The sequence below is a fragment of the Pogona vitticeps genome, chromosome 2 (assembly GCF_051106095.1).
Source record: "Pogona vitticeps strain Pit_001003342236 chromosome 2, PviZW2.1, whole genome shotgun sequence".
NCBI lineage: Eukaryota > Metazoa > Chordata > Lepidosauria > Squamata > Agamidae > Pogona > Pogona vitticeps.
Window position 1 is genome coordinate 151,634,837 of NC_135784.1, and position 25,231 is coordinate 151,660,067.

A 25,231-nucleotide genomic window follows, 5' to 3' on the forward strand; every position below is an offset into this window, starting at 1 on the left:
TCAAGATTTCCTGATCACTCAGCGAGATCTGGAAAGGTGGACAGAGCTTGAACAGCATCATTGATCTTCTACTCAGGGGCTACTAGTGGGAAACAGTGGGTACATTCTACAGAATCCTTTCGAGTTAGTATTCAGCAACAGTGAGGCAACAATAGTCCTTCACACAAACAATTACATATACTAAAACTTGCTAAGCAGAAACCATTTCAAGGGACAGGAGTTCCATGTCATACATACAGGAGTGCTTTGGATGAGTCTGACAGGATCTCATTAAAGGTTGAAAAAGAAAAAGCCTACTGCCTTGAACCCACAAGTAGATGGTATATAGTTAAGAGCAGTGAAAGACTTGATATTTCCCATGCATTAGATTTTTATCTTTTGAGAGGAAGGCAGTTGTAATACAGCAATCATGATGGACAGGTGGCTAGATGTGCTAGATCAAGTTAGTGATTTTATGCTAATAAAATGCCATCAAGTCAACTCTGACTTACAGTGACCCTTTCCAGGGTTTTCTAGATATAGAAGTGTTTTTCTATTGCCTTCCTCTTGGGGTGGTGGTGTTTACTCTGGAACCACTGCAGCTTGCCCAAGGCTACACAGGCTGACTCTTCTGTCAGAAGCTATAGTGGGAAATCCCAGCCTCTGGCCCCACAGCCAGAGATCTAACTCACAGAGCTATCTTACCTCAAGAGTCAAAAAAAGGAGATTTTTCCTCCTTTATAATAAGGCATTCAAGGTTGATTATGTGGGAACAAGGAGTCCTGTTGGACTCTCTTGAGGCTAAAAGTAATATATAGTATCTAAATCAAAAGAGACCAATAGCAGAAGAGGGAGTGCAATGCAAGACTTGAAGTTGTTGGTCATAGTATGCAACCATCAATTGCCTTTGGGTTAATTAGTTGCTGTGATGCACACAAAGCTGTCTTTGAAATAGAATACAGGCGAAGGTGCAGCTTAAGCAAAGTGTGGAATACAGTGGTGCCTCGTTAGACAGTTACCCCGCATGACAGTTTTTTTGCTAGACATTGACTTTTTGCAATCGCTATAGCGATTCGCCAAACAGTGATTCCTATGAGGGAGTTTCGCTGGACAATGTTTGGCCCCTTGCTTTGCAAACCAATTTTCGCTAGACAACGATTTTGGCAGCTCCCTCTGTGCTTGCAAAACAGGTGTTTTCGGGACCTAAGCTTCGCAAGACAGCTATTTAAACAGCTGATTGGCGGTTCGCAAAGCAGATTTTCTATGGCCGATCTTCGATAGACAACAACGATTCTTCCCCATTGGAACACATTAAATAGGTTTCAATGCATTCCAATGGGGAAATGCTTTTCGCTAGACAATGATTTCACTAAACAGCTACTTCAGTGGAACGGATTATCATTGTATAGTGAGGCACCACTGTACAAGATATACAGTAGCATTTTGCCACCATGGTATCTCTGGTTCCATTGTTTTTTATTTTCAAAAATGTTATATCCATTATTTTATTTTTATTTATTAAATTTATACCCCGCCCATCTAGACAAAAGTCTACTCTGACTTGCCACACAATTTCAGATGTGACGGTCCAATACAATCAAAGACGACAGCATATGACTGTAATTTAACTGCCTTGTTCAGTCAACTGCCATGCCTTTTGCCTTGTCAACTCTTACCTGTATCCTTTTTTCATGGTCCATAAACCTGTACAGCAACAGTCATAAGCCAAATGGGACATCGGCTGACTACCCAGGAAAAGCAGGGGACAGAGAAGCTTTATCAAACCTATCCCCTTTAGTTCTTCTCAGTTGTCTTTCCATAGTATAGCAGAAGAAAAAAGGTACAGGTGCCAGAGAAAGTAAGAAGGATGATGATGCGAGTTGAAGTAAATGTGTTTTAGATGCTTGTGTGCTAAGAAGTGAAGAGGCATCAGCCACTGCTAGGGAGGGGTCTGGATGTCTCCTTGTCCACAGAACCAGAATGGACCTTCACAGACGGTAAGTCAATATCCCACTCTCAGTCTGGAGGAAGGAATCATCCAGGAATAGGACCTGTCCAATGATGTTCAAACTCATCAAATGGGAGGGAAAAAGCAGTTCCATTCATCAAATCAAAACTACCTGCCGCAGCATCCTCCTGCCAAATAAATCTCAGCTGAGACATACTTGTCTATCTTATAATGCTTTGTAGATGTGGATGGATGGGCCAATGTTGCTGTCCTGTAGGTTTCCTCCAATGGAGCATCTGCAGAAAAGGCCACTGATGTGGTAGCTGTTCTCATGGAATGAGCTATGACACGTCCAGATTTTGAGAGTTAAGCTCATAAGATCCCCAACCCCACAAAAAATATTAATTCTCTTAGCTACAACCAAGGAAGCTTTCTTGGCCAGCAAGGTTGGCAGAAATGAGAGCAACTTGCATTTCATAAAGGAATGCATTTAAATGCATTTCATTTAAAGTTATTCTTTAAGGCTCTCTTCACATCTGATCTGTGCCATCCCTTTTGCAAGGTTGGAAAAGGAGATTAGGACAGAAAAGGGCAAAACTGTTATCTTGGGACCCGTGGGAATCAGTGTTAGGAAGAAATGAAGAGCCCGTATACAAGTCACCATGTTTGGGGTGAAGATACAAGACTATGCTAACAGAAAAAGAACCGAGCTCAGAAACTACATGCTGAACTCGTGTCTGTCAGGAAGACCATCTTGAGGAACAGGATCCAAAGAGAAACTGACCAAACAGTCTCAGACAGTATTTTGGTGAGTGTTCAACACAACATGGAACTTCCTGGAAGGGAATCTGTGGATCACTAATAGGTTGCTGATCCAAGCTGCTACAAGAAAACTTTTTAGCTGTGGGTGAGAGGTTAAATAAACCTTAGTTTTTTGTGAGAACAGATGACAGAGAAGAGGCTTGTCTACAAAGTAGGCCTGGTTCTAAGCCAGTCTGAAGGAATTCTAACAATTCTTGAAAGCCCACAATAGAATTACTGTATCGATGTGCTTTCTGCAGGACCATTTGATGAAGAACTTCCAAGTTGCCTCATGTATTTGTAACATATATGGATGGTGTGAAGGTAATGATGTAGAAATCAATTTGTTGAAATAGCTCAGTCCTAAGAACCTCTGTCACTCAGTCACCAAGCTGCTAACTAGAGATCCTCTGGATTTGTGTTCTATAATGGACCTTGAGTGAGAAGACTGAGAGTTACTGGAAGGACCAGGCACCTTCCACTACTAATGAAAGAATCTGAGGAAATCAAGAATGGCAGGGCCAGAATGGGGCTGCACAGACACTTGCTCCATTCTCACTTTCCTGAGCACACTAGCAGGTAGCATGGTTGGAGAGAAGAAATAATGAAGATCTTGGGCCATGCAATGATCAGGGCATCCTGGTTCTCCACTTTTGCTGCTCAGGTGCAGAAGAATCTGGGTAGGTTGGCATACTTTGGGGAGGTAAACAAGTCTACTTGGAGAAACCCAAATCTGTTCTGAATTTGTCTGAATGCCCTCGAGTCAAGACTTCATTCTTGTAGCTCTATACTATCCTTGTGCTGGTAGTTGACAGTAATACTGAATCCACTGTCTGTGCTGGACTGAAATGGATAGAAAATGCATTTTTATGGTAATGTCCAACTGATGAGGGTGAATTAATAGTTGAAATGGACATGAAATAAGTTATATCAGTGTACTATTGATAGGCATTAGATAATTAATCCTTACATGTGTTTTAGTGACATCAGTAAAGCAATCTGCTCACACGTGAAGAATTTGGCTTCCTCAGTAATCTTGACAATATTCCACTTGCAACTGGATGGAGAAAAATGTCTTTTTTAATATTTACTATGAATCCATGGGGCTGACAGGGCCTCTAATGTAGTCTGAAAGGCCCTTTTGGACTTGGAGAGAGAGGAAGAAATTAACAGAAGGTAATCCAAATATGGCTGAGTGACCACACCCTGAAGATACAGGTTTGCTACCAATGTCATTAATAGGGTCAGATGCTAGACCAGACGGTAAGATTTTGAACTGAAAATTACTATTGCCCAATGCAAAATGAAGGTATTGCCCCTGACAAGGGCCAGACAGGTCCATCTAGGTATGCCTCTGTAAGATGTACTGGTGAAAGAAAATCTCCAGAAGAACCTGCAAGAGGATCCCCAGAATTTCCCTTCTGAACCTCCTGTTGATATACAGTACTTGAGATCCAGGTATGAGTGACAAAATTTGCTCTTTTTCTGGACCACACAGATCTTCTTGCTACTGTAGCTGCTGAGTTCACTCTGGCTAGGAAGATGAGTCATATGTAGTATCTGCTATGTAGATGAAGGATTTGGTTCCCAACTAGCCCCGTGAACTGAAGCCTTTATATACAGTCTGTGAAGAGGCCTGTGCTGGTTGCTTTGCTGTAGCTCTAGACTGGCAGTCGACCTTAGCCTGTAGAAAGAGTAGAAAGCAGCTGAGACGTGGACTGGACAGTATGTCCAGGCTTGTGTTTTGCCAAGTTTCAAAATGCAGACCTTCTGAGTGATGGACACAGCCCGTTAAATCATCCTGAAGTAAGAAGGGAAGGAATCCTGTTTACCAAGAAGGTCTTCCCCCTCATGGCTACCTCAACGTTGTTACTGAAATACAGAAGCATAGGCAATGAGAACAGAGAAGTGGAGGGAACGGGTGAATGGAGGAAAATGTGGGAGGCAAATAAATACTGTATATACGTACAGCCACACTAATGGCTGATATGGTATGGAGCGATAAAATGGCTGACTGTTGTGAGGGGATTGCCAGAGTGCACTCTGGGTGGCCTTAGAAGCAGAGTTGGGGGGGGGGGTACAGCGTGAAGTACCATATTATTTTGGCAGACTGTGATATGTTGCCATGGCTGTAGCCTGAAAATGGGGAGGGTTCCCTATGCCAGCTACACAGACCCCTTTCAGTCAAATTGTACTGTAATGCAAGAAGAGAAGTTTCAATAGTTTTGTCAACCTGCTCCACTTCCTCAGAAGTATCAGAGGCAGCCTGGTGCTGCCAGAATCTTGTGGCCACTATTTTCACAGCAGTCTGAGGAGATAACCCTCAGAAAGCCACTCCACTTTCCTCAGATTTAACTATCTCAGCTAAGTGTTGGCTGTGCTTCAGCCTGAGAGCTACAGGATCAGCTATGGAGGCAGATGTCCACTGTGAAGAGGAGGCTGCAGTGGCATCAGGCAATGAAGAAATCTTTGTTCCCAAACAGCTCCCAGGGAGGAATGCAAGGAGGGCCGAATCATCCTGATATGCTTGGGAGCTAGAGACTTTGCAAGTTTTTCTAGCTCTTGGTTGCTTTGGCAGCCTTGCTGGAAGATCTCCCCACAGGAGCCATGCCTGGTAGCAAGAAATCAGAAAGAAATGAGGGAAAGGAACGGTAAAGTCAGTTTAGGAGGTGGGGAGGGGAGTGCAATGGTAGGTAGAGAAATAGAGCAAAAAGTACTGGAAAGCCAAAAGAGTCTGTCCAGAGCAAGGCAGGGGAAAAACTGGGAGAAGCCAGTGATGGAAGTCATTATAAAGCTCTTCAGGGTTCAGTTTTCCACCTTTCGTGGGTAGTGATGGGACTGACCCTAATAAATATACAGTATACGTGTACAAAATGGCAGTGCCCAGAAGCTCAAGCCCTTGGAGACTCACACACAAATTGCATACCTGCTACTTCCACACCAATATTTCTATCGCTGCTTGAAGATACAACAGCAGGTTAAATGGTCATTCTGATCTAGCCTTTCTACCTCAGATGCCAAAGGAGAAATTTTATAAAGCACACAAAGCTCTCCTGGATTGTAGCTGAAGATATTGGGTACTTTTATGCAAACAGCACAAAAGAAAATATGCCACGATGATGGCAATGTTATCTCCAGAAACAATGGCTCAAATAGTTTTTGCTAAGTTTGCCAGTGGAATACAAACAGCTAACTCTGGAGCCCAAATGCCTCAAGTTAAGAAATCACTACAGACAGTACCGACTGTGTACAGAGTTGCATCACTCAGCAAACAATGGATGATGTTTACACTGGTGTCCATGTAGGTTTCCTCCAAAAGCTGCACTATTGCATTATGCCAGCATAATCATACCAGAGGTGTCTGTCTGCTATGCACATTCTACAGCAAAACTTCCAATGCATGACAAATTCAATAACCTGATCCATATGAACCGTGAAGTGTGACTGTTTCACTTCTACCAGCCATGGGAGGAAGGGTATTAGAACAACTGAAATCCCTACCCTCCTCAACTGGCTACTGAGATTTCACCATCTATTGGCTGTGAACACACTTGTCAAGCTTCTGCATCAGCAGCTAAAAACATGTTCCCTTAGAATGAAAAGGCATGAATATTCTCCAGATCCAGCATTTGGAAAATAAACCCCACCTGGTCAATATTTTTAGGGGAGAAGATGGATTATGAGTATATCCAACAGCTAGTCATGTTTGGATTGCTTCAAACTCCCATGAGAAAAGACAACATTCCCAAACACATTCTTCTCTATCAAACATGGGTTGTTTTTTGTTTATTCTTTGAAACTTGACAAGCACACTAACATCTGTACTTGTGGAAACATCACAAGGAAACAAACAGGAATTCTATACTTTTTTTCTTCCTTTTAAACCTTATTAAAAATGAGGTTGGTCCTAAAAATATAGAAAGAAATCAATTTAAATTCACAAAAACTGTACATTATCAAAAATTCACTAAAACAAACACATTTGGTTATTCATATAAAAAGTCTGATTCCCCTCCCCCCGCCCTCCTGCTGTTCAGAGCATCTCACAGGATGATGGGTTAGTTGGTTCTTTTTATTTATTTATTTCAAATCAATATGAAAGGGGAAGAAAAGCCAGTAGCTGAATGATAAGGCCAATTCTACTTGTAATTTGCAATTTTAGTTTTTAAAATCCAAGTAACTTTCAAAAACAACAAGGTATTTATAAACTGACTGAAAAGACCGTACCCCTAATGAAGATTAAGATTAGGACAAACCTGGATTCATTCTCTTAAGGTGTGAGGGTCTGAATCTAAAAATTCAAAATTTCTATAGCAAAAAACCAAAACAAAACCCCAACAATTTACTCTTTCTAAACTCTGGAACTTTCTCATAACTGAGGGAAAAAACAAAAACCCAACAGATCAGGAAAAATTACTTAAAAAAACAACAACACCAAAATGAAGTTTTGTTACAGCACAAGTTTAGATAAAATATAAATATTTATGCATAATATAAAGTCAGTTTCAAATAGACTTCAAATCTACCTCTTTATTTAAAAGCAAAACAAAAAAATCCCAAAATTTAAAATAAAATAATGTTTTGAGGTTATTTGATAGAAAAAGGCTACGTTTGTTGAAAACAATGGGATGGGGGAGTGAGGCAGGGGTGGAAGAAGCACAGTAAGGGAGGTTTCGGTCTTCAGGCTACATCACCTGTGGTTACATTTTACTTACATCAGTGCTCTTGCAATTGGATTGGTTGACGCGGGTTGGGGGAAAAGACACACACACATATGCACGCATGCACCTCACTCAGATGTAGCACAAGTGGACATAAAGGAGGAAAGCCATCTCCTGGTGGACCCTGCCAGCCATTTATCTGCCCCTAAGTGATACCCGTAATTAACAATGGTTTTGAGGAGCAAGACTGGGTATGAAAAGCAGCAAGGGAGTTAAGGTTCCAGAGAGCGGCTTTCAACTTTTATGGTCCATCTAAAGTAGTGAAACAAAAGCAAAAGAACCTAACTGTTTCCTCAGATTAATCCCAGATGGCCCTGTCTCTGCCTCAGATACAGGAACACTGGACGAGAGACTGGAGCTAAACCAACAAGAGCACTGCCTCTGTTCTAGCAGATGTCCGGGGTCTCAAAGTCCATGACTCCTGAACATGGTACAGGTCAAGAGACTTTGTTTCCCTGGCAATCAATCTTGCTAGAAACCAACCATCACTCTGCAGCAAGGTGAGGTGGGCTCTCCAAAATCAAGGAAGTATTTGGTATACAGACTGCAAGTAGCAATCTACATACCATGAGGGGATGGCTGACAGAGAGAGACTGTATGATGGCCTATTCTTCTGCCAATTGACAACTGTTATAGGAACTACATTTTTAAAGGCCATCTACCATCTTTTACAGCATGCTTTTGCTGTGATCTCTAGCCATCATTCTGCTTTTATAAGAGATACTGTACATGAGGGATGGAGGATTGTTTGGGAGACTGGTCTGGCTTCAGCACAACTGTCTGAAGCTTGCAAATTTCTAGCACCAGAAATCTGAGTGCAAACACTTGAAGGTAAGATGAGAGGAAAACTGTCCAAAGCTCCCTTTTGCATCAGACATCTCTTGTTTCACTTGGCCATAATCTACCACAAGAACGGCTCTTGCACAATATGAAATACTCATGGATTTCTATGACATACCATTTATTTTCTGCAACCTATGTTTGAGCTTACTAGTGGGTTTGAACATGTTTATGACTAATCTGGTGAGAAAGGATGGATTTTAACTTGTTCAAATGTAGGTTGCAGAGAAAATGTGAAATGTTATAGAAATCCTCCCCCCACTCCTATGTATTTTAGTAATCTCAAACGAGCATGCAGGGAATCCACTCCCAGTGGATTGTGCTTGCAGATCTATCACTCCCCAAAGCTAGGCAAATGTACATCTTACCTCAGCAGTGGCTGGGGTAAGACCTGCTATACATACTAAAGCAAATTACAAATCAGTGCAACAAGTGCCCTGGCCTACAAGGGAAATCAACATGGTCAGTACAAATCAAGATTGTGCTTCCCCCTCTGAGATCATGAGTTGAGAGAGTTGAAAAAATAGGCTAAAACATTAACAGCATTCACACAGGGTATGTTTGGGTGTGCAAGCTGGGGACAGAAACTAAAGGAAATGCCTAATGAGCAGCTCTAGAACTTCAGACTGAGGACAGCTGTGGACATTACACAACAATTAAGCTACTCTGGCTTCCTCTTTTCATACTTCCTGTACAACCACATAAAGAGGAACTTGCACGCCTCCTCTACAGTGACACACATCCTGAGGGCGGTATACAGATTACTCTTTTGCTTGCAATTTGCATACATGGTCCAAAGGTGCACTTTGACTGAATCCCAGTCAAGAAAACCCACTGAATTTAAAATGTGGTCAGAAAACCGGAACTTTCATGGAAAACCATGACAATTCTCCATCACTGTCTTTCACCAAATCTTAATATTTATCCAAATCTCAGATTTTGTGAAGGACAATGATGGAAGAACTTCTTCTTTTGTCTCACCTCATTCTCAGGGAGGAAATATCTATGATAGACTGAAAGTCACATTTCAAGGCAGGAAAGAAACCATTCTGCCAGATATATACATAAGACTTTAGATCAAGCTTTGTAGACAGTAGCCATCCCTGAGGAATAATGCTAGGGCAGAGTCTGGTGGGAGGAGGGGAGGACACAAATAAAACCATGGTCTCCAAAAAAGCTGGAACAGGCTATCCAAAAACCCATCCACTTCCTCATCAGATATAGCTTCCCCTCATCTCCGCTCCTGCAAGTTCCTGTACTTTGGTCCCTTGTCGCTAACTGATACATTCCAGCATGTTACCCATAATCAGAAGGAAAATGAGAAATTTTCAGAGCAGAAAGGAGTTTGTTCTAGATTACCAGAATAGATTTGAGTTACCCTGGTGAAGTGTTGTTCCCTGTGAAGGTGGTGGGTGGGTAGGGATAGTGAGACGCTTCTGTGGTTTGCTTGCCTATAGGAAACAGATGATTTGCTTGATACTATTTCTTTGTGGACACTTGGAATTATTCCTGTTTTGTTTAACTCCCTTACAAACAAAACTTAGAATAAACCAACTCTGAGCACATGTGTACAGATGGGGATATTTACCTAGTTTAACCACATCTGGGATTTTAAAACTCCCTGGCCCCCTTATTCAAAGGGCTTCAGTAATGGCCATCTGTCAAAGGAAGGGTGACCTCTTTGTTAAGCAAAGGACAACACCTTTGGCAAAGGGAACATAGCTTGCATTTGCATGGATATGATCCCTCAAAACCCCACTCCATCCCCAAATGCACACCAACTTTAAGCAAGACTCTTCTTGGTTCCCAACAGGAGATCAGAACACGAGGGAAGGAAATGGGCACAGCTAAGGCTGGGCTGTTCAGAAGGACAGGTAGAAAGAAGAGCTGAGACAGTTGTGAAGGTCAAGGGGCATGAGAACAGAAGCAGCAAGTTTCAGTGTCATCAAGGTTGTCATTTCCAGAGGCAGGAGTTATCTGCTTTTATACGTTTCCACGCAACTCTAAAAAGAAGGAAAACTTAACGTCCACATTACTGGCCATTAATGCATGGTACTGACACTGCACAGAAAAAAGTGTTCTTACACATTCACTAAGAACTATTGCTATTATTAAATATCCCCAGTGGGGTTGTGGGTGGTTGCTTTTCCATCTGTAAATAGGAAACGTTTTAAATTATTATTTGGCTTACACAGTCAGATAGCTTTTGTTACTTTTGAACGAGTAGGTGGGGAGAGGGCTTCTGAGGATTCAGGCGGTGAGTAAGGCCGCCCCATTGCTAAATGTCAGTCCAAGTCCAGTCATCATGAGGGGGGAAATTAAATCAGCAGGTAGCAAGATGAGCTCCAGAAGAGACAGTGTGCAGCACAGAGGAAAGGGGAGGAGCTTCCCCTTTAGGTCCTCTCATTTCAACCCATTCTGCCAGCTTCATGGGGTCGTCTCCTGTTTTCCCTGATAAAATTCCTCCCACCGGCTCTCGAAGAACTGGCGCATGATCAGCCCTGCCTTTCCCACCTCCGACTCATCCTCATTAAAGGCCCGACAGTTGTCAAATACCAGGGCAGCATCAGCAGCAAATTCCTCACAACTTGTGTACCTATGGAAAAGAAAGAGCAGGAATGATCTTTTAGGCTAAGAAGCTTCACCATTCAAGTGGAAAATCACATAAAAACATAGACAAAGCACTGGTCAGTAGCCTAAATTCATGAGGCTTTATCCATTTCTAATCTCTATGGCTAAAATCCTGTTAGTTTACATGACTGAGTAAGGATAATCATAGAAGCACAGTCACTGACCAAGGCATATCAACTATATACCACTTGCTTGTGCAGTTGGTCATGCAACCCACTACATAATGGCCAGAGGCAAAAATGGAAGATACCACTTGTCTAACTGCTGTTCCACATGCAGTGAATTCGAGAGAATATTTGGCTATGGCTCTCCTGTCACTCAGTTGCAACATTCTGCTTTTCAGTCCCCTGCCCTGAGTGATCAGGTAAGGTATAAGATATTTGTAAACAGTAAGAGGCCATGGTACAGCCTGGCAGGTTTGGGAATGCAACTGCAGCTACTATTTCCTACAGGACTGCAACACACTGGGTCAGATTAAGGTATGGACACAGTAGCATTGCCAAAGGCATTCGCTTCACCCACCTACCCAACATATTTAGCTTAAAGCACCACTATCTGCAGGTGTAATTAGAAAAAAGAGGCAGTGCTTGTAACAGGCACAGCATGATCACCAAAAGGAAGTGAGTGACAGAAGGAAAGATTTGTTGTTGCTCACCTCCACCAATCAGGAAGCACATTGAGTTGTAAACTCTCTTAAGCAAATGAGCACTGCCTACCCACATGACTGGATTGGGCCTTCCTACCCTGGGCCTCCTCCAAGAAGAAGTATCTTAATTGTCAGTACAACTATGGAGGGTTCACTAAATCACTAATCAGGAATACAGAAAACAAAAACAGCAAGAACAAGAGTGTCTCAGGACCCTGAAATGATCACACTGATTATGATATAAGATTTTATACAGCACAGATTCATTTCATCTGAAGGGTGAACTATCTTAAATCTATGGTATACATATGACAACAGGGGGAGAATGGGGGTTGGAAACAATAAAGAGAAAAAATGAAATGTAACTGTATGGACAGTGACAGATATGTTCAGGCTTACAGCATGACCTCACATCTGTAGGCTTCCTCTTTCCAACCTCATGCCAACAAAGGATAATACTTCACCCATCTGATAACATGGACCCGAGCTCACAAAGCCATATGCCATAATCAATCTCTTTTAGTCTTTAAGCTGCCTTCAGACTCCTGTTATTTTGTCGCAGACAGAAGGACAGAGAGATAAGGACTACCCTTTAAGAAACAAACCCCCTTTTTTCTAGAAGCATGCCCAGGTGAATAGATTTTGGTGTCTTCTTTTTTCCTTGTCAAATTTGATCACAAATTGCACATCACTGCATAGGGTAACCATGCCCATCTCACCCTAGCACTTTTTCAAAGGTTTCACCACCTCATAGACCTCAGTCATTTGAAGGTATCCCCTGCCATGGATTTAGCCTCTTTACAGTGTCATCTTTTCCCAATAAGCCCTGTGTAGAACTTGTGCTCTTTAACTAAGCAAGAGCTGGCCATAGGATGGGATGCTGCATGAGACCACACAACATGGCATGTGCTCCCTTCCAACTGTACAAAATTAATTACATTGAGAACATATATAACCTCCAGGTGGAGGTAAATCCCCACCATTAAATACAGCAGGGTAGTGGCTTCACAGCGCAGACTTTATATACAGTCAATTACATAAATAGTTACATACTGATTTATTATAGGTAGGGCACACTTTCGAAATGTCTTGAGCTACCATGGGTATTATCAATCTTGCCCCTCAGTACTTACCCACCACGAAGCAGCCGTGCCCTCATTGTGGCAAAGTCCATGGGATTTTTGATGATTTTCCGGTAGCCAGGCACTAGCCGAGGGTTAACTGGCTCCAAGAAAGGCCACGCAGCTTCATGCGATTCCATGTCCATCAAAATGATCCTGACAGAATGGAACCAAGACTGAGTCAAAGGCTAGTGTAACAGAATAACTCAGGGGTAAGGTGAGAGGCTCTCTCAAGAAATAAGGTTCAGGGGGCTGTATACACAGTCTCTTTCCAGGACAATACAAAGCCAAGCACAGAGCTCATTCCAGCACTGGAAGCTACTCACTTTCAATTATCAGTTCACATTTCCATGTGGCTTCCTCCCTTCTCCCATGTTTTCTGCCGCCCCCCAAATGCTCCATCTGACTCCGCCCACAAGCCCTGCCGACTTTGTGGAAAAACTTACTCGCAGAAGGTGAGGTCAGCGCTCTGGCCTCGTGTCGACACTCTTCTTCGCTTGGAGGGCGAAAGGCCTTCGCCAGAGTATCGGGATGGCACGCTTGCCAGGCTACTGTGCTGTTGGGATGTGGCTGCTCGGGACCGAGGGCTGAGCTCTTCCTGTCCACACAGAGCTGCAGTACTACCACCTTTCCGCTTCTTGCTACGCCGTGGGGAGCTATAGCCATCCTGATATTCTCCTTGCATCTATATGACAGGGGGGGGGAATGAGGGGAATGGGGCAGAGAGAAAAAGAAAAGAAACCACTATCATTTCCTGAGCTCAGGTATCCATGTCAGCCAGGGATTCTCCCAGAGGCAAAGTAAAAGAAGTTCAGTGCCATCTGCTAGGGATACTGCAGGTTCCCAGGCAGGCAGGCGGGCACACGCATGCACGCACGCACACACACAGCACAATAGTGACACTCCCTCCCCTGGAACACACAGCCTGTTCCATTTCAGTCCAAATCACAGAGGCAAAGGAAGCCCTGCTGGTCAAGAAGGAAAGCTCAGGGAGTTTGGAATGAGACAGATTCTAGCCCATATGGAGCCAGCACCTGAGCGATGCAGAGGGAGCAGAACCAGTCGCCAGCTGGCACCTCGGTCATCTTGGGCCGGTGGCAGTAGAGGTGGCAGCCACGATCGCAGCTATCACATAGCAGCAGGTTCTCATCATCGTCCCCTTTTCGGCACACTAGGCAAGTCTGAAGGGCAGGGAGAACAAGGAGGGGTGAGGACGAGCCCCAAGCCAGCCAAAACCCCATTCAGAAGGACAAAGGCAAAGCTGACCCCTAAGTGGGCTCCATTCTCCTTTGACCTCAAGTTCAACTTCTTCACAACTAGCCTCATCCAGGTCAGACCTCTGCTCAGGTCTGCTTTGTTTCCTCCAGCACAGGCTTAGCTATATCTATGCCTCTAAACCAGGATTAACCTGCACCAGCTACTTACATGCATTTTCTCATTTACACAGTTGCTTACACCTCCTACTCTGAAGAGACTTCTCCCCCCACCACAGTGTCCCTTCCTCACCGCTCTGACAACTGACTTCTCCCAGGCAATAGAGTGCTCCAGCTGATAGATGCACAGAGAAACTTGGGCTGCGCTGTGGCATTTCTCCAACGTCTGACGCCACAGCCGCATCCGAGGTGTGATTTCATATGAACTGCAGAGGGAAAAAAAAAGGTGTTGAATGGAACAGACAGTCTGACCTAGCAAAATAAATTATTAAGATTGGACTCTCTCAGTGGCTGTTGCAGATGGGAACATGCTGAGAAATGAACAGGTGTCAACGTTCATAGTGTATGTTGTGAGTTTCAATAGCATATGTTGTGAGGAGAACCCAGAGGGATTACTTGCATACCTACTACTCTAGTGCTTCCATGTGATCAGGTGGACCATGGAATAAAGTTTTGGTAGTGCACTTGCCCCAACTCTCAATCTCTAGGCTCAATGGACATGGATCCCACTTCTCCTACTCTGCTTCCACAGACTGTCAGCAGAAAGTGTGCAAAGAAAATATCATAGCAGCTGAAGCAGGGAAGGAGGGGGGGCTGTGTGACGACACAAATGACCTTTTATGCCAATAAAGGTGATGATGATGATGACGACACAAATGATCATTTACAGAGCCACAGGTACAGGCAACCAATCTGTTCTACTTTCAGGTCTCTGTGCATCACACTTCTGGGTAAATAACAAGCTGAATTAACTGGAGACAGGACAGGCACACAATCAACAACAGCATAATGCTCTAGTACATAAATAAGGCATCCCATCTCATCCATACATTTGGTCTACAGTGGTCATCAAAAGAAGAAGGGCAAGATCATATGCACACCTGAAATAACTCTGGAAAGGAGACCCCCCCCCCAAAAAAAAGGAAAGGAAGATTACAAGTGCCTTTCTGGAGTGGCCCTGCACAAAATGTGAGAGAAACAAAGCAGTCATCTTGGAGCTCAGTTTGACTTGTGAAGTTTTTCACTTAGCAAAGCCACAGATAATAATTTGCCACAGATAATAAGGAGCCTGAGAGTCTTATAAAAAGATGCTGTCTGGATCATGTGAAATACAACCTCATGGTGCTCAGCCAGCAACAGAGAGAACCCTCTAGTGAACAGTTTCAATCAATTCAGCAAAAAGACTGGCAAGAAAATATCTTGAACAAGATAGAAGGGCAACCTGGCTTCTCAGAAGAAAGCGATGTCTAGCCGCAAGCGTATGTTGTCAAGTGCAGGAGAACAACAGATAAAGGACACCATTTGCCCACACAGCAGGCAGGTGTAACTGTGGCCAGCAAATCTGGGAGGTTATCCATGATTCAGGTAGCTTGAACCACAGACCCACTTCACAAAGGTACCGGTGTGAGAAGAGATTAAGGGATCCCTTCACTGAGCAAAGAGGCAACAAACCACTTTGGGTCCAAGCATCCCTTCCTAAAAGTGTGCTTGCTACAGATGACAACAACCTGTCATGTCATTGTACTTTCCCACAAGCTGAACTGTCACCAGTAAAACATATTTACATCTCAGTTCCGCACATGTATCATAAAACCCAACAAAATCTGAGAAAAGGTGTCCCCTTGCTTTTCGTACAGAAAATAGGCAACATCATGTGTTGCCCCCCCCTCACAATAACCATCATGACCCAAAGACACAAAGAGCTTTTTTCTAGCTCTTAGGAACATGAGTGCATCACTGTCAACTTGCAGACACATGAAACTGCCCTCAAGGTAACACTATAGGGCAGTTGCATAGGGAAGAAATACCTCCAGTTAGAAGACTGCACCTATTGGTCCAGTCCATTATAGCAGGGGTCATCAACCCCCAGTCCCCGGCCTGGTGCTGGTCCATGGGCTTGCCGGAACTGGCCTGCGGATACGAATCTCCACACACACCCACGCACATGCGGTGGGTGTGTCATGCTCGTGCAGGGAGCATGTCACGCCTGCAGGAGGCGTGTTCCACTTCCACACATGTAAGTGAGCGCAACACCCCCCCCCAGGTGCAACACAACCACCACGCGAGCATGAGCACGCCCCACACACATGAAACCCAGTCCCCCACCGGTCCGTGGCCCCAAAAAGCTTGGGGACTGCTGCACTATAGGAAGAAATGAATTTGTTCTAATAATTTAAAATGGATGTGCCTGGAACTACTCTTTGAGGGCAAGCACTGATGAACCACATATAGGCCAATGTTATCACCAATGCAATGGATGTCACTAACACTAAAAGCCTCTGAATCTGATTGGCTCTGACAATGCAAGCTTGAGAAACACTGTCTGAAATTCTGTTGCTCCATGCAGTAAGTCACAACCAGAATAAGCCCACTGAATCACTGGTGCTTATGGATGAGTTGACTCACCCAACCTCTACTGATTCAATCAGCCTTGTCTAGTTGCAACTTGTCATATTAAGCAATATGATTTTAACCATTATCTGCAGCTGCTTTGCATGACATATTCTTATATGTCTGTAATAATTGTGAAATCAGGCACTGGGTATGTGAAGAAGAAATCACATGTTTTCCTATACGGCCTCTGGCACATTTTTTCCTCCCAATTTGAAAAAAAGCAGACACCATGAATTGTCAGCAGTATAGGGACACAGGAAAGCCCCAGCCAAGCTTCTTCCATGATTGGCACTGCACAAAGTATGATGGCTCTGTGCGTGACTTCTCCTCTCTTGTTCGGGGGGGGGGGAAGTGTTCAATCAGACTGGCCACCTATGGTGGTGAACTTCATATTCGTCTCTCCCAGGAGACGAATATGAAGCTCCCATTTCTAAAAAGTACACTCTCTCGGACAATGCCATCAGTGTTGACAATAGCACTTGGGAAACCATGATCAGTAACACCGCTAGAGCAAACATGTTAGGCAATGCAGGGCCAGTATCCCTAGTAGTTCTCAGAGCCACCAGGTCTGGCATTAATTGATCTGGGGAGAAGGGATACAGTACAACCCTACTGAGACAGACAAAATTAAAAGTTTGGCAATGACTGGGGTGGTTCTACAGAAAAAAACAAGCCAATTAAAAGCAACTCAATATTTTTTCCTTCTTCTATTATGCACAGAAGGCACTGTGAATGTTCATTGGTGAGAGGGGAATTTACTTCCTGGCAACTGTATTTACAAGATGTCTTTGTGAATATAAGCCCCAGGATGCTGAGGGGAAGTGTGGAAGTACTCTGTGCATGGGAAAAAATAAAACACCAAATGAAAGAGAAAAAAAGAAAAAAATGGCCAAGAAACCATAGAAGGCACGGAAAACTCCAGCCCTGTTTCTAACTATTAGAATAGTAGCAAAGGCGAACACTCCCAAATGCTGCTGGAATGGTCAAAATGGAACTAAGCAGGAACAGTTGTGCCTCTTCTCTGTGTGTGCTATGTGGATGTGTGGGTGGATGTTCTGTCAAAACTGGTCAGCTGAAGAAGGTTCTGAGTACACAGCCTGTATGCATGATGCACAGAGACCATGAAGAACTACATTTGGCTCAGATCTTAGTTGTCTGAAACCATCCATATCCTTGTGACCTTTGACATGCAGCTCATTAACATGATTTGTTCTCCATTGCACTCATATGTTGTTTGGCAAACATTAAGACATTTAATGGGTGTTTACATATTACTTAATATTTAAACAAGTCCAGAGGAAATGGCCCCAAATGAACTGAGTGCTTTAACGTCCAACAGTTACTCTGATGCATGTCATATACAGTGAATTGACATTTCCCATGTTTAAGATCTAAGTATGAAAAAGCAGATTCTCGCCACAAGATTCCTGACATTTCTTGCTGAGTCTTTTACAGTCACTTCTGACGACCACAGCAGTTTGCCTTATCACCTCTTCTTATCTTCTCAAGCTGGCTATGAGGCCGGAAGTTAATTAGATCTCCCACTATAGAATAATAAAAGGCAAGGTCAAACTGCTTTTAATAAATGCAGATGCTACTCTGATTTCGAAGTCAGCAGCCAAGCCCAGCCAGTTTAGTCAACCATGAAAGAACACACTCACATTTCTGTGGTGCCCAGCTCTAGGGTACTGGGATTACTCAGCAAAGCTTTTTCTACCACCACCTCATGGGGGGGCCAGAGGGGCTCTCTTAGGTATCTTCGCTCCAGGTTCTGCTCCAAGTCTGCCAGGCGGAGGACTGCTAGGTCCAAAGGGTTAGTCGTCTCACGGTGCAGTGCTGAGCCTTCCCGTCGGTTTTTTATGGTAATATCTTCCAAAAGTTCCAGGTCACGCTCACAATACTGCAAGTCATTTCGAACAGAATCAGGATCTGGACTTGTCCAGCCCTGAAGAGGAAGGAAAAAATAGTAATAAACAGAGTTGAGAGAAGAAGGAATAAGAAAAAAGAATTACAACACCCTTTTGGGAAAACCCAGGAGCACCTGCAATTATTCTCTCCAGAAGCCAACCAAAACCAGCTTTTGTGCACAACGTTTTGAAGCCTTTGCTACTGCCTCTGACAAACAATTTACAACAAACAATTTTAAGACCTCTGTGAGATGGATACCAAGAGCAGGATCCAGAAGGAATCATACATGCCAGAATAAAGAACAGTCCCAGACCGCAGCAAGTCTGCCAGTATGAAGAAGCCTGACCTGTTAACTACACTGACATTCATGCACAAAAATTCTAAAATTTCATGGAAAGGTTCCAACTTCCAAGATTCTTATACTATAAAACCAACTAACCTGCTGCAGGGCAGAGTAGTGGTAAGGGTGCTAGACAGATGCAATGGGCTTAAATAAAAAATGAGATCACTTAGGTTTTCTCTCGGTGCTGTCCAGTTCTTGCTGGATGGCCTGAGATATTTCTTTTGGCACAATAATCCTCAATTTCCTAATCACAGAAGCAAGCTAAGACTCTCATTTAGTTTTTCAGCAAATATACAGATTGTCTGAAACTTTAAGGATGACCTCAACCCATCAATAAAGGACAAGCCCCATTCAGGCATCCTTAAAGCATGTGGAGCCCAGACATGAACCCTGCCCATCTTTTGTCATTACTTTAATCCTAGACATACAATAGCTCGAAGAAAGGAAGGATGCTCTATTGGGCCAGTGTCCCTATATGAGAGAACCTTATTTTTTTCACGTCTGCGATCACATGAAGAAGCTGCTTGCATACAGTAACCTGCCCCTTTCAAAGTGTTGCATTTCTAAGATTAAAGCAATGATGGAGGCCACAGGGCTGGTCTATTCACCTTATCATACGTGAATTCCACACACTTCAAGCATGCTATACAGTTGCAAGGAGTAGGGAAAATAAATCTCCACTTAGTCTTGGTACCTACACGGATCTGTAAGTCAGCCATGAGCACCCGCTGCTCTAGCTCTTCCACCCACTGAAGCACAGACAAATCTGTCTCAAAAGCCCGTTCAGCCATCGACCATTGGGCCAAGGCTTCCTCAGAGACAGGGTGGCTGGCACTTTCAGGATGAGTCTGGAAAATGGGGTCTAAAACAAAAGGCAAAAAAGAATCCATTAGAAAGACTAGGCATCTGGAAACAAAGGCCGCAAGACTTACCACAACCTTCTTGGACCACAAAATGAGAAGCTCTTACCATTGGCAGCTCGTGCACACATCTCCCGTAGATAATCCTTGTGCTTGGTAAGGTGCTTATGGAGGGCTTTTTCACGGATTCCTCGTGGGTGCAGTACCTGCACCACAGTTTCCAGCTCTTCTGGATCCTGTAACCACCACCAGCCACTCTGCATCTCTGTAAGAGAATTGGGGGGGGGGAGCTAGCTCAGAGGCTGGTGCTAATAATTTATTTATTTATTTTGTTTGTTCAATTTATATCCCACCCATCTGGTATATTCTACCACACGAGTCAGTCACACATGGAGTTTGTAACAGGTTGTCATAAACAAGAGAGGAGAAGTCACGCAAAATATGATATGTAGTGTGGAATTCTATGTAACTCATTTAAGAACATCAGGTTTCTTATTTTTATGTTGGCAGAGAAAAATATGAACATTATATAGCAGTTTCCACAAAGCCTTACAAACTGAAGAAACTGTTCACCTGTGAGGTGAAACTTCCAGGGACTAAGAGATGGAATTACTATGGAAGACAGATCTCAGAGCCTGTACTCCTACAACTGGCAACCATTTTGTTCCTCCCAACATTCTTCAAACTATCTGCCAGTTTCTCCACAGCCATATTGTGCAACAGAAAATGAAAATCCAGCTTCCCACTACCTGGAGGGATAGGTTGTGCTGTCTGCTGTGTCAAATATTTCTGCTCAATCTGCTTGAAAAGTTTTGTGGGGGGACGCCCACGTCGTCTTGGCAGCCCAGGAGGTTCCTGAGATTTGCTGGGGATGTCTTTCATTCGGGAGCAAGTATTGTGGATCCTGGAGCTGAAATGGAGAGGAGTGGAGGCCAATGGTGGCAAAGCTGGGCTGGGGGTGGAGAGACCATTCAGCTGTGGGAAGGGAAAATCAGAACGCGTCAGACCAGGCAGGAGTTGTCACAAAGCTCTTGCTAACACATCTCCTAGACTTGTCACCTGTTGAAGGAGTGGCTCATCCCCACCTTTCACAATACCCATGCTTATAGTGTGCTACAAGGCCTGAAAGCAGCTTAGGTGATATCACAACTGAAGTCTTAATTACTTGCCATATTGCTTGAGACTGATCTTGAAGAAGAGTGTTAAGGAGGAATGCATATTTGTCAGGTAACAAAAGGTGAACATGACAGAGAAAACTTAAATCTAAAACAGATGTTACACATCTGGGAACTCCATGCAGACTCACAGAAGTGAACATAGTGAGTGTTCCACTGACTTGCACAAGGAAGGAAAGGAATTCCATTGCCACAATTTGCGAATTGAGAGGTGGGTGGTTCCTCCAGAGCCCTGGGCAATAGGGTCCTTGGGGCAAATGGCCAAAGAAACCAGTCTCCAAACCCAGACAGCACACTCCTTTGAACAGAGTAGAGCCCTATATCCTGTTTCTTTGCCCCTGCTTCCCCACTGATCCAACAGAAGTGAAAACTTGAGCTTGCATTTACTAAACCTCTGCATGGTACTTACCTGCTGAGAAGAAACCTTTGACTGGTCCTTAGTAGGTCTCCTGCAGTGTTGGGAAGCAGGTTTTACAGAGGGCTGTTCAGTGGAGGTAGCAAATAAAGAATCATTATAAGGTGCCCTGGGCATCAGGTTGAACCAGGCCACCTGGGTTTCTGTGACACTTTCATCCTCTGCACCAGAGTCTGGCAACTCATCTGGCGGTACTGAGTCGTCTTTGCCAGGGCTGCTATCTGGAGTGAGTACAGAGCTGTTAAGCAGTGAGGATGCCTGCTGTGTCTGGCTAAGCCAGGACAAGAACGCTGATTGGGTGAGGTCATGCTGGGACTGGCCCAAGGATACCGAATCCTCTAAAAACCCATTGGCAGACATGGACATGGGCTCTGGTGATTTGGAATCAAATGACTCTGAGGGCAACAGGCCTGCACTGTCCTGCCATGGCTGGCCCCATGATCGCACTGGTGTGCAGTTCATATAATCAACAACTGAAGGTGTGTCCGTGGTCTCCTTTTTGACTGGTGACACTTCATGCTTTTCCTCCTTGCGGGCCTCTTCCTTTTCCAATTCATTCTTGGACACCTCAGAGGGAGCTGCTTGGAGTGCAACAAAAATGAGAGCTATGTAAATTTTACCAGCAGATGGTGCTGAAATGCAATTTGAGATATGATCCGCAAGTGCAGATTCCATTGGACCTGGAGTTGGCTTACATATTACACAGCCCTACGCTAACTTCTAGACTGGAAAAGAATTCCACTCCACACAATATATCCACGTTTACAAGATAAAAACTGATTTTGACAGCTTCTGTGAAGAAAAGAAAGGCTGCTACCTTGCCCAATGACAAACCACCCTGAAGATATTTTGCTGCAGAAAAGGAATCCACTGATCTAACATTACATGCAGGTCAAATATAAAGCATAATTTGTTCTCTCAATTCTCTCAAATACAGCCATGCTATTTCTGTTCTTACTTGCCCTATCCTATCACACCAACCAAAACAACATATCCATTTAGAAGCCACAATGGGCTCCTCAAGTCAAAAGGCCATTCCCCCTGTTTGACTTTATCCTTCTGTTTCCAAAACTACACTGGGTTAAACTTCTCATTAGTCCTTGCCCTCGATATGTACTGTTGGTGCAGCTATCCTGCTCTTTGTCACCTAAACTTCTACAGGTCTCTGCAATCTTTTATAATAATCATTGTAAAAACCACCCAGGTTCCTTTGTTCTGGGATCTGCATACCTGTTGAGGCCTCACAGCCTTCTACAAAGATCCCACCAAGATGGGGCAGAACCCAATACCTTCGCCGATATCGATCCTGCCCCAGTGAAGAAGCACGTAACAATTGTGAGGCATGGAGCAGCTTCTTGCGAAAAAACATCTGGCGCTGCAAGAAGAATGAGAATGGTTAAAAAGTGCTGAAATCTCAGAAAAGGAGTTCCAAGAAGTTAATATTCAAATGGTCAAAGCAAAACATGATATGGTTGTTGTAGTTTTTTTGAACTGTTTGGCCGTGTTCTGGAGGTTTTTCTTCCTAATGTTTCACCAGTCTCTGCGGCCAGCATGTTCAAAGGACAGGAGTTAGAACACAGACAGAGTTCTAACTCCTGTTCTCTGAAGATGCCAGTCACAGAGACTGGCGAAACATTGGGAAGAAAAACCTCCAAAATATGGCCAAACAGCCCGAAAAACCTACAACAACCATCGGATCCCAGCCATGAAAGCCTTCGAGAATACATAAAACATGATATATCCTATTTAAAAAAAACTAACATCTCCTGGTAAGGCTAAGAAAAACTACAACTTCTATTTGTAATTTACTCAACTTTTCAACATAAAGTATTTACCTTGGAAAGCTTTTCAATCTGCCTCTCGAGTACAGGCACACTAGAAACAGGGATGTCATTCTGTTGAAGGAGAGAAATATGTTATAACCAAATCCTAAATCTACACCTTCAGATCTACAGTATATTAATTGGCTTGGGAAACACTAAAGTGTTCAAATAGGAATGATCTGAAAATGAAGCAGATTAAGAGAAGAGACTTATGTTTGCAGATAGGTGTGTGGATGTTGCAAACAAAGAAACAAGAGGCCTCACTCTTGCTGCATGAGATGAAGAACTAAGCATCATTTCTGAAGGTCTAAAACATTTTAAAAGGAACACTATATGCTGATGAAATTATAATAATTTTTTAGGAAGGCTTGTATTACTTCAAAGGTATGCACCAGCTGGTCTAACAGAATTTACTGTTCCAATTATTCTGTCTTTTTTGTCTTCTAGGCCCAACACGACTTCCCTCAAGCTTGCCATTGATTACTAGAACAGAGATTAAGAGTCACTGCATATGCCTTCCTCAGTTAACGCAATCACACCTCCACCTACTTCATAGTCTTTCTGGGCCTTGCATGCTCTGCTTCTCTCTTCCTCCTCCACATCTATGTCCTCACGCTCATCAGTGTTACGTGAGCTCCGCCGCCACCGCCCTTCCTCCAAGCCAGTAATTTCTGATTCAGGACGGCCAGTCTTCTTGGCTATGGCAATCTTTAACCTGCCGTGCAAAAACAAGACACAGGCTAGTGAGATAAGAAAGAACTACATCCATAGAACAGGCAAAGTGTGGCTTGTGACCAAAAAACAAAACAAAACAGGTGTGTGACAATATGGCTTTTCCCTTTTCTAGGAGTGGCAGTTTTTGCTTTTAGCAGGTATTGGGTGGGGGGTCCCCCTAAGCCAGCCTAACATCTCAACTCCCCAAATTCAAAACCAGAAGTTGTAATCAGGGTACTTCTAGTTTTGTTTTGTCTACTTTTATTCATTTCCTGCTTTCTCCAGGATTTGTGCATGCCCATCAGGCATGTGGGATAGTGTTTTAGACCCCAAGGCCACTTAAGTCACCCATCTCTGTCTTACAGCAATGGATTCTAGAACCATTAGTTAGAGAAAGGAATTCTTATCAGGATGAACCTGCACAACTTGGTAATACAGCCATCACTGTTCCCAAATAATTTTCTTAGGTGAAAATATATTATTTCCCCCTAAATCATAAATCAATCAATAAATCAATTGATCAACAGTTATGGTGCTGTAGTTATAATAATATTTCATACCACTGTGTGAGACACATCACTTAAATAAATGCATGAGCTGGATGTTCCAAGTCTTTTTCAACTAAGAGTTACCCAACATCCACTGACAGCAAACCTCTGTATCTTCAAGCTGAACTGAGCCAACATTAATTTTACTGCTACATACCTGCGCAACTTTCCTTCTATTATCCATTTATTTCTCCTGTGGTTGGACATATTTTCTAGAGTCTTGTCAATTTCACTGCAGAAATAAATAAGGGGAGTTAAAAAACTGTTTTGCTTATTTGAAAGGTACTCTTTCACCCTGACTCCCAGATAACTTACAATAGAACCTGGAAGCAGCACAGCAAGCTAGCCACCATCTTTTTGACAGACCCATATGTAAAGAAGCACATTGAGTGTGCAGGCTGTCACAAAGGTCATGTGACCATTTCTTCTTCCCAGGGGGCTTCCCTAAGCAAAATGATCCACCTACCATCTGGCACCTTTTCTATACACATTCCAAATGCTGCTTGGGCAGACATATCAACAAAGTTATTAAGGTTAAAATGTTGGTACAAACTACTTCTGTTAAGTTGTAGACAGGAACAATTTTATGGTGGGCATGTGTTCTCTAAGACATAGCACAATTCCCCTATATCCTCTAGCCAGACTACTGCCATCTCATTATATACTGTATACCGGAAGCTATTTTTATTTATTTTATTTATTTTATTAAATTTATACCCTGCCCATCTAGACACATGACTACTCTGGGTGGCTAACAATAAACATGGAATAAAAACAGTATAATAAAATTTAAAACAATACAGGTAGTAATATATTCAAGATGGGGAAAAATAAAAATAATCAAGCGATGACAGGAAGGAAAGCCTGCCTAAAGAGCCAGGTCTTAAGTTGACTCTTAAAAACACCCAGCAAGGGAGCCAGACAGATCTCT

The 25,231-nt window shown here is 43.3% G+C and overlaps 1 protein-coding gene across 12 annotated transcripts in view; it reads right to left on the reverse strand.

Annotated features, from left to right (window-relative positions):
* Positions 1-6,482: 6,482 nt before the first annotated feature.
* The window catches only part of BAZ2A (bromodomain adjacent to zinc finger domain 2A), a 70,769-nt gene continuing 52,020 nt past the window's right edge, over positions 6,483-25,231 (reverse strand). For 8 of the 12 annotated variants that reach the window (XM_078384389.1, XM_078384388.1, XM_078384387.1 and 5 more), the window contains exons 16-29: positions 24,458-24,532; positions 23,588-23,753; positions 23,051-23,110; positions 22,446-22,590; positions 21,210-21,796; positions 20,375-20,600; positions 19,735-19,890; positions 19,464-19,627; positions 18,176-18,459; positions 14,194-14,326; positions 13,722-13,868; positions 13,134-13,372; positions 12,700-12,843; positions 6,483-10,885 (exon numbers count right to left, since the gene is read on the reverse strand). In XM_078384389.1, the coding sequence (XP_078240515.1) occupies positions 10,717-10,885; positions 12,700-12,843; positions 13,134-13,372; positions 13,722-13,868; positions 14,194-14,326; positions 18,176-18,459; positions 19,464-19,627; positions 19,735-19,890; positions 20,375-20,600; positions 21,210-21,796; positions 22,446-22,590; positions 23,051-23,110; positions 23,588-23,753; positions 24,458-24,532 (2,695 nt within the window). In that variant the 3' untranslated portion in view covers positions 6,483-10,716. The remainder of the gene's footprint in view (positions 10,886-12,699; positions 12,844-13,133; positions 13,373-13,721; positions 13,869-14,193; positions 14,327-18,175; positions 18,460-19,463; positions 19,628-19,734; positions 19,891-20,374; positions 20,601-21,209; positions 21,797-22,445; positions 22,591-23,050; positions 23,111-23,587; positions 23,754-24,457; positions 24,533-25,231) is intronic. The other 4 variants (XM_078384391.1, XM_020784696.3, XM_078384390.1 and 1 more) reach the window with 2 other exon arrangements.